General features: G+C 48.8%; 1 protein-coding gene across 1 annotated transcript in view; it reads right to left on the bottom strand.

Annotated features, from left to right (window-relative positions):
• Positions 1-340: 340 nt before the first annotated feature.
• Positions 341-9,565, bottom strand: part of HCN4 (hyperpolarization activated cyclic nucleotide gated potassium channel 4) — a 152,117-nt gene continuing 142,892 nt past the window's right edge. The window contains exon 8 of the mRNA XM_014521142.2: positions 341-3,983. Coding sequence (XP_014376628.1) covers positions 2,407-3,983 — 1,577 coding nt within the window. The 3' untranslated portion in view covers positions 341-2,406. The remainder of the gene's footprint in view (positions 3,984-9,565) is intronic.

Below are 9,565 nucleotides of genomic sequence, written 5' to 3'. Positions count from 1 at the left end.
CTTGAGGGCAGGGGGTTGTGATGGTCTGCTTCCCCCCTCCTCCATCAGTTGGTTCCTGTTTTCAAATGGGCCTTTGTCTCAAGATGGGTGGATGATCCTGTACATATTTTGGAAAGTAGGGTCTATACACTATAGTCATTGCCTGCCAAGTGCCCCTACAGGAGAGTCAAAACTGACATGTATTTTAAAACTAGGATATATTTATATATGTATATATTATATATGTGTATATTATATATGTGTATAGCTGTGTATATTATTATATATACATATACACCTATATACACACATATAGATATAGCTGTATTTAGTTAGTAGAAAATATTTCTAGAGTTCCCTTGACCCTTTAAGGAAGACCGAAGCTGATTACATCTTTATTCCGAGCCACCAAAGCACAATGAAGCAGGAGTGCCCGGTTACGCTTGCAGCAACATTCAAGATACAGGCACATGTCAAGAGTTTTGCAAATGATTCGGTATAAAAATCAATAGTCAGCCAGTGCTCTGGGGAGGGGGAAGGACAGGGAAAGGCAGAAGGACCCTTATTACTGTGGTCATTGCTGTTGTTTTGGCACTGATGCTGGATGTCCTGCGTTCTCTCACTGTCCCTGGGAGTGCTGGAAGGAGTTGGGGATAGACAGGGGTACAGGGAGGTGGGGGCTGCGACAGAAAAGGGTTGAGCACCAGGCTCTGTACAGTGAAGTGGCCAGAAACACCTACTGGTTAAAGAAAGAGAAAGAAAGGCCAAAGAAAGGGAAAAAGGAGGGGGTGAGAGTGGGAGTGGGTGTGGGGGCGGTGATTTGTTCTTGAGGAAGGGGCGGTGGCTTCTCAGTGCCAGGCACACCCAGTGGCACCCCATCCTCCTCCCCACCACCTTGACTGCCTGAAATCCAGGGAGCCCAAAACACAGCCCCAGGATCCTGCCGGGGCCAAACATGTCTGACGGCGCTGCCCTCGTGCAGGGCAGAACTGAAGTCGATCGGCTGCAGGCTGTTATTGCTGGTGAAATTAAGCAAATGATTTCTGTTCCTCTATTGCAGGAGAAGCGTACGTGTGTGTTCGTGTTTGTTTGTGTGTGTGTGTGTGTGTGTGTGTGTGTGTGTGTTGTGTGTGTATTTAAATGATATAAAATTAGTTGCAAATCAGTTGGATCCTTCAGGCTCCTGGCAGGGCATCTGTGTAATCCTGAGTGCCACAATGGTCAGGATCCCCTGAGCTAAGGGGGTAGCAGGGTGGAGGGGGACTGCATCCTACCTTCCAAGTACCCTCCTACTTGGTGCTCTGGTGCTTCAAAGCAGGTGGCCACAGGACGGGGAGGTTAACGGGCCTCCCCTTTCCTCTCTCCTTCTTTTCTCTGACTTCCTTCAGCTGGAATGCACCGGAAGAGCCATGGGCACAGTCTGCAGGCCAAGAGCATGGCTGCAAGAGTTGTGTCCTGCTACTTGTTGTTGGCTGTGGGGTAGCCACAATGCTTGTGGTCTGTTGGCCATGCATGACATTACGCACTCTTGTAGTGGCTGGTGGGATGAGATTCTCCCTCCCATAGGCAGCTGGTGCCTTTAGAAGTATGTGTGTGTGTGTGTGTGGGGGGCGGGGGGGAAGGGACATGATGCTACTCCATGGAGATTTTCCAGGGATTGGCTTTTGCATTAGCGGAATGGGAAGGCCAGAGGTTTGGAGCAGCAGCGCTGTTGGAAGTGAAGGTACATCCCTAGCTAGGTTGTCAGATGTTTCGGAAGGAGTCCAAGAATAGAAAAGAAAAAGCCCGACCCTCCCTACATCCCTAAAGGTGACTGCATTGGCACGGCTGACCCCCTGCCCTTATACTTCCTCTGCAGCCTTGAAGGAATCCAAACCCATCTGATGTGCACCGTGACCCAATCCACGCTCCCACAAAGGCAGGCCCCACGGGCCAAATCTCCAGCTGGTGCATGTCATCGGAGCTCTGTTGACTTCTAGTGGAGCAATTCCCCACTAACCAGCTAAGGACCTGGTTCATTCTGCCTTCTCACTGCCCACATCAACCTGGGATCTATGTTTCAACTGGAAAGCCTTTTGGTGGCTCTATGGCTGGTCGTTCGCAAGTTCTAGCTCAGGCGCACACCTTTTGTAGGTGTTACCTCATTGGATTAAATTTCCTCATTGTTCTTATGCTCCGTGTATTAAAATATTCTATAAAATCAAGTGACCAAAAATCTATAGCTCTAAGAATACCTGGTTATCTTTTTTTTTGTTCTTTTTTGTTTGCTTTATCTCTAATCACAGTTAAACCTAAAGAAAGGAAGGGAAAGGGAAAAAACAAACAAACAAACAAAAAACCAAAAAAAAGGAAAGGAAAAAAAGTGACTCATGAGAGTCTAATCAGAAGCTGAATTGCACAAGTGACCTCAACAGCTTTGAGAAGTCCTCACAAATTGGAGGGTAGTTTAGATCTGACAGGTTCTAGCTCCCCCGTGAGCACTAGCGATTCTTTCCTCCCGCCACCAGTCAGGGAGGGAGCGACAGCAGCACTGGCCCCAAACACTAGCGGGTGCGGCAAAGAACCTGAGGACATCTGCCGTGGCAAAGTCATGCGCCCTGGAATTGAGCTACAAGGCTTCCCAAGAAGTCCAGCCCCTCCACCAGGGAAAGGTGAGAAGCTAGAAACAGATTCTCTGGAGGAGTGAGGAGAGCTTTGGCTCAGGGTTTGAGCCAATTCTTGGGGCAAAGATGGCTGGGAAGCAGAAATCAACTTGATGTCCTGGCTTAGGCGTCCTGGTGGCAAAGATGAAGTGCTCTTAGGCTGAAGGACGTGTGGAGGAGGACTGGAGGTCTGAGGCATGCGCAGAGATCCATGAGAGCCTGAGGCCCCAGCAGGGCCACACTGAAAAGTTCTTGCTGCCACGGGGCTCTGGGTAGGAGGACTAAGGCCTGAAGGGGTGTAACAAGGGGATGCTACACCAGACTGCTGTAATGGTGACATGGAGGCAAAAGGTGGCCTTTCTTGATGCATCTGGGCTATCGTTCCAGTTAGTGATCCTAATGCACTTGGTTGTATTTGGCACGGTGCTGAAGGGGATCCTTCAGAGGTTTGTGCCAGTTGGCTTAAGCTAGAGGATGGAGAGCTGGAGGAAGGAGGAGGCTGAAAGTGGTTCATTCCTCCCAGAGTCCCACTTCCTGGGAGCTGCTGTAACTGTCCCACCTGTGGTGGCCTGGGAGAGGGCTGGAACTGGTTGAGGAGATTCGTGGGTGAACTGGATGAGAGCTGGGTGAATGAAGTTGTTGGGGAGCTAGTGGCAGCCTGCTGGAACTGGCCGAATCCACCAGGCACGGTGCCGCCAGAAAGGGGCTGTGTCTGCTGCATCTGCTGAGCTGTCCCCAAGGGAGACCCCGAAGATGCCTGCTGAAACTGGCTCAGTCCCACGGACGCCGCGCCACTCAAATGCTGTTGGCCTGAGCCAGTGGGAGGGGAGCCCATCGAGGACTGATGGAACTGGCCCAAGCCGGCAGAGGCCGAGAATCCCGCCAGCTGCTGGATGTGGAAGGAAGATGACGAAGGGGTTTCGGCTCCTGGAGTGTGCAGCTGGGATGGCGTGCTGGATGGAGAACCTACTGCAGAAGGCCCAGTTGATGGGATCAAAGACTGAAGCCTTTTCAGCTGTCTCGGAGTCTGGCTGGACTGCTGGCCCAAGGAACCCAAGACAGACACTGGCGGACGAAAGATGGCTGTCGGGAGGCGCGGATGGTGGGTGAGAGCTATTGCTACAGAGGTGGTGGCAGCTGCGGCTTGCAGGGGTGCCTGGATCAGCGGAGTCCAGATGACGGGGGTGGGTGTGGAGGCTGCAGCAGCGGCGGCAGCAGCGGCTGCCTGGACTTCGTGAGCGCAGTGCGCCATCTCCCTGTCATGCTGCACGATCTGCTGGATGATCTCGTTCTCCTGGTAGTTGAAGACACCGGAGTTAAGGTCGTGCTGGACTTTGTGCAGCAGGATAGAATTTTTCTTTCCTGTAAGAAAAAAAGGGAGAGAGAGAAAGAATTACCCTGACAGGTAAAAGCAAAGGGGGAAATTTCTTAGCAGGGAAAACCTGTGCCTTTGTCCTTGAGCTGTGCAACTGCCTTCTCCTGCCAGGTCACTCCAGTGCCACATCACTACATTCGCAATTGTTCGCCTTCCCCTAGGAAACAGGTGGAGATGTGATTCTAGGGCATCCCCTTCTGTAACTCAGTCCAGGGAGGATTCATGGAAGACAGGAGGAACAGCTAAGATCTCTACACCCTGCTGGTGTCTGGATGCCAGATACGGGCTGTGAGTGGCTGGGGTTAGTTAGCGCATCCCAGAGGGTGCTGTATTTTACACTGAATAAAGGTTCACCCTGCTCTGATCCTGTACGCTGGGCAGTACAAAAGGCTGCTGCTTGTGCTGAATGTTGCTCAGGCAGAGCGGATGCACTCAGACCATTTGGGCTGAGGTGTTGCTTGCACAGTTTGTGCCTTGTAGGGGAGGTGCTGCTGAGTGCCGGAGGGGAAGGGGCTCCAAAACTGGGGCAGGGGAAGGGGCAAGCAGGATTACCTGTTCTGGGGATTCGAGAAATGTCCCAGCTGCTGTTGCCTGCCCTGGTTATTGCTGCTACCGCAGCTGTACAAGATGGCTGCTGCTGCCAAGGGGCAGACTCCCAGAGTTGCCATTTTTGTGCCCCACTAAATTGGCACCCGGGGCTGATACCTCCTCAACTTACATTACTGAATTTGGGGGCTCACAAAACCACTATCTCATTTCCTTCATACAATTTAAATCCACGTTCTTTTCCACTCTGAGGGTGACAGTGACGCTCAGGTCTTCTCCAAAGCAATTTCATCCCGAAATGCCGAAATGCGTTACAAAGGTTAAGGAGTAAAGAGGGACATTCTGGCTCTGCTGAAGTCAATAGGAGCTTTGCCATTGACCTCAGGGGAGCCAGGCTTTCACCCAAAGGTCCTCTGAGAAGGAGCAGGGACACAGCTCTGTGCCCAGGACAGTTGCGTGGCATCCGGGCCAGTGCCAGCTCTTGATCTACCAACTGATGGAGCAATCGGCTGCTGCTGTGACAACAGCTGGTTTTGTGCCTCCATACAAAGGCAGTGCCCAGGCCTGTAGCAACCCCACTCCCCTCAGTTATGTTACTGAGGGGAGGAATGAGAAGCCTGTGGTTTTAGCTGAATAGAAGTCACTCCCCATGATAAAAGCACTCTACACTCCCAAAGCTCAGCTGGCACAGGGCAGGGACGTTTGTAGCTGATATGCTGCAGCCAGTGGGACAGTTTTCTTCCAGTCCTTCCTCAAGGGAAACTTCAGGCCAAGGAAATTTCATGTCCCAGTTGAACCTTCACCTCCACAATAGAACATTACTTACAGCAGTGTTTCTCAGCCCCTGGGTTGCAACCCTTTAGTGGGTTGCAAGAATATATGAAAGGCTCATGAACAAACTTGACAAATGGATTCTCCTTTAAAGGAGAACAATGTGGGAAATGCTGGCTTTCCCCTTGCAGGCTGGCAGAGCTCCAGCCTGCAAAGGGCTGCTTGGGGGCCTGCCATACCCTACACCCCCCCCCTCTGGGGGTCTGGGGGCAGTAGGTCGGGAACAAGGGGCACTGGCTCGAGACTGGCTATCAACATTTACACATGGGTCCTGGTACAAAAAAAGTTTAGAACCACTGACTTAGAGCTTTGCCTTTTCAGTGAGCTGCAAAATTAGGTGACTTGTGTTTGCATGCCCACCACCCACCACCCAAGCATGCACTTGGCATTGAAAGGAAACATTACTGGGCAAAAGATCAGACCCACTTAACAGGGGAGGGTACTGTGCTGCCTCACCACAGTATGGCACATTCCCAAAGAGAGAGGATTTCTGATGCAACCAGGCTCTCTCTCTACCTGTTTGCAGCAGTATTCTCAACGCATAATGAAAATGAACTGCTCTGTTACAGCATTGCTTCGTGATAAATTGCTACTCATGGGTTGCTGGTATCGTATGCTTAAAAACTGGCTTCAATTATATCCCCCACTTGACTTTTCAAGGGCACTCTACACTGTAAGCGCATCCCCGTTTGAATATATTACAGCAGCTGCCTGTGGGTTTCCCTTTAGCTTTTATTTCTTGGGGCTGGCAGGAAGTAGATGAGCTCTGGGTAGTAAACAGTAACTTGGGTTTACATTGGGCATACAATAGTCAGAACTGTACGTGCACATGGCAGCGTGCAGGGGCTCAGGGAGAGAATGAGGCAGGGTCACCTCTAGATAGTGCAGGGGCTCAGGGAGAGAATGAGGCAGGGGCACCTCTAGGTTAGGCACCAGCCTCTTACGATAAAATCAGAAGCAATACTAGCCTCCCTCCCAAACTGATTTTTTTCAGGCTACATGCCAGGTGATTAACTTCCTCTCAAGCAGAGCTGGCAAACAACCCTTTCTCAGGTGCAGTGAATAGCCCGCAGGGGAAGTGGGGGGCTCTAGGGTGTAAATTAGCCACAGGACCAGAGAGGAACATTGTATCTGGAAACTCCTTCCACCCAGAACGCCAGCTCCAGATCCACATGCAATCAGAAGAATTAAAGAATGGCAGCATAATGAATGCTACCCAGCCAGGTTTGGTTGGCAAGAGGCCTTGTCATACAAGCTTGACACAATTTTTGGTGAGATCACAAGCTTTGTCAGTAACTGCAAACTGACCTGCTATATATACATTCAGCCCAGCCCATCTTATATGGATTAACTCAGCTGCAACAAGCAAGGGGTGTTTCTGAGGGGGTTCCCCGTGATTCTACTCTCAGCCCTGTACTAGTCAATGGGTAGGTCAGTGATCTGAAAAGAAACCGTAAAATCATTTTGTGCAGACATTGCAGAAACTGGGGCAGTGATAAATAATGATGGGACAGATCACTTGTACAGACACATCTGGACTGCTGGGGAAAGTGGGTTTATTTGAACAGTGCAACAGATGCAAGCTCAAACATCTAGGGACAAAGCAAGGAGGCCATGCTTAAAGGATGTGATACGGTGTGCTGGAAAGGAGTGCCTCTGCTAAAGACTTAAGGGCCCTGGAAGACGACCGGCTGAACACGAGCTTCCCATGCAATGTTGTAGCAAGGAGCAAGGATGCCTGAGTCCTGGAATATCATGTCAGAGTGGTGGCATGATGATTACCCCAGTGTGCCCAGCATCAATAAGATCATGACTCGGTTACTGTATCCAGTTCCAATATCCACATGTCCAAAAGGATGCAGTAAAGCTGGAAAGGGTTTAGTAAAGATCAAATAAAAATGAGGTCTGGGTAACAGAAATCAGAGTAATCTACTTGTTTATACAAAAGAAGAGATGGACTTGATGAAGATCAGTACGTGCTAACACGGGGAAGATATTTTTGATAGCACATGGCTCTTATCTACCAGGACAAGACACAGTGAGATCCAGCTGGACAAACTTATGTTAAAAATAAGGCACATTATTAATGCTGATAGCAATTAACCACTGGAGGAACTTACCAAGAGAGATGATGCATTCTCCATCACAGCACATCTATAAATCAAGACTGGACATCTAACAGGCATGGCACTAGTCAAAAAGAAGCCCTGGGCTTGATGCTGTCATTAATGGGTGCAGTGCCTTGCACTGTGCTGATCACAGCGGGTCAGCCTAATGCAGGGGTGGGTAATTATTTTGGGCAGAGGGTCACTTACTGAGTTTTGGCAAGCCATCGAGGGCCGCATGACAGTCAGCCCAGGGCAGATTAATATTAATTTTCTAAATTTTTTAGGGGCCCCGCAGGCCGGATACAATGGCCTGGCAGGCCACACCTGGCCCCCGGGCTGCATTTGGCCCACCCCTTGTCTAATGGTTCATTCTTACCTTAAAATATGTAAATCCATGAATCTCAGGTTTGGCTTTGTAATGGGCTAACGTAGTGAATTCAAACACACCAAAGCTTTGGGGAAGTCTGGGGTAGGATCTGTCTCCAGCTCTGACTTGGGGCCATTCCTTGTTTGAATAAAGCTCTGGAGTGTTTATCTGGACTGAAACCTTTGAGTTTCATCTCCCCCGTCTTACTCCTTCTAAAAGCACCAGGCACACAGACCTGTAGTTGTCACCAGGGAAGTACCAGATTGTAATAACATAAAGGATAATAGACACTTAGTGAATATTAAGTACCACCTGATGGGCTAGATGACCTCTCTATACTGGAAATACTTGTACTGATGTAGCTACATGGATGGGTAAGCAGCACTGATACAAGGGCCTTTGCCTACAACATATACAGGGGGTCTAAATTGTTGCACATATTCCTCAGGTTAAGCCTCATTTTTAGGTTTAACTAACATTTTTTGCTGCAGGCTCTGAAGCCATTTACACCAGTGCCAGACTGATGTGAGATGCCACCATTGATACTTGATAGCATTTTGCAGTTGTGAGAATGACTGTCCAGCATGCACAGCAGTGAAGAATCAGTCCCTGCACATTTACAAGCTCTTTCAAAAAATTATGCATTGATACAGGAGGATTGTTTTAGACAGCTTTGGAGTGTGGCCATATCTAGAAAGAGAAGCAGCAGAGGCAGCTGAAACAGTCCCTCCAAAAGGGCTAGACCAGCCTGTCTTGCAATTCTACATGTCATAGCAAATGCTCCCCTCACTCTTTAATTCTGTGTCACCTGCATTTGGCTTCTGATTTACCTGTCCCTGCTAGAACAGCTTATGCTCTCAGACTTGCTGTCCTCAGTCCTCCTGGGGTGGTTTATGAGCCTGCATGAATGGGCTATGAGGTGAGAGGAAGTCCAACTTCTTGGCAGTTGCACAACTGGCCATTGGCAAACCAGAAAGGACTGTGCTATTGGCTTCCATCTTCTTGGCAGTGCATTAAATCTGGAGCTTGGAGGATTGCTTTCAGTTAAGTATTTTATTTGCTGAAAACTGCAGTTTTCCTTCAGGCCCACTGAAACTGGTCAAAAATGTGCCCTGAAACAGTCAAATAATTTCAGCCTCTCCCAAAATTCAAAAAGCTAAAATTTTTAATTTGGAAACAAAAGAGTTAATCCAGTTTTATTTTATTTTGAAGTGATATTTTCTTTCAATATATGTCTATTATTTTTCAAATAAAGAGTAAAAACTCCCAGAGTAAATCAAAATGAAACATTAAGTTCTGGGTTGAATAAAAACTATGGGATTCGACCCAAACTACGGGATTTGCTGGGGGATGTTTTGTTTCACTAAAAGAAGGCCCAAACTTTCAGTTTTGATCAACCCCAAGCCATTTATTTTTATTTGCTGACTTGCCCAGCAAACTGAAAGATTAATTATCCACATAGCTCCAATTAAATGCATCCTTACCCTCACTTACTCTTCCACTGAACCATCTTGCCCCCAGCCATGGAGGCTCATTAGCTGATTCCAGTGGGGCATCCCTTTTTCATCAAATGTCAGACCAAAGCAGGCACATAGCAACGCACTATTTGAGAGAAAGATAGTTCCCTGGTGGCTTTATCTCAAGTCCTGCATGAAACACAAACCAGCACTGCAGCAAGGTAGCAGAGAAGAATTTCTGGGGCCAATGGCTCTGCACT

The sequence above is a fragment of the Alligator sinensis genome, unplaced genomic scaffold (genome assembly GCF_000455745.1).
Source record: "Alligator sinensis unplaced genomic scaffold, ASM45574v1 scaffold492_1, whole genome shotgun sequence".
Classification (NCBI taxonomy): domain Eukaryota; kingdom Metazoa; phylum Chordata; order Crocodylia; family Alligatoridae; genus Alligator; species Alligator sinensis.
This window is presented reverse-complemented; position numbering and strand designations above follow the sequence as displayed.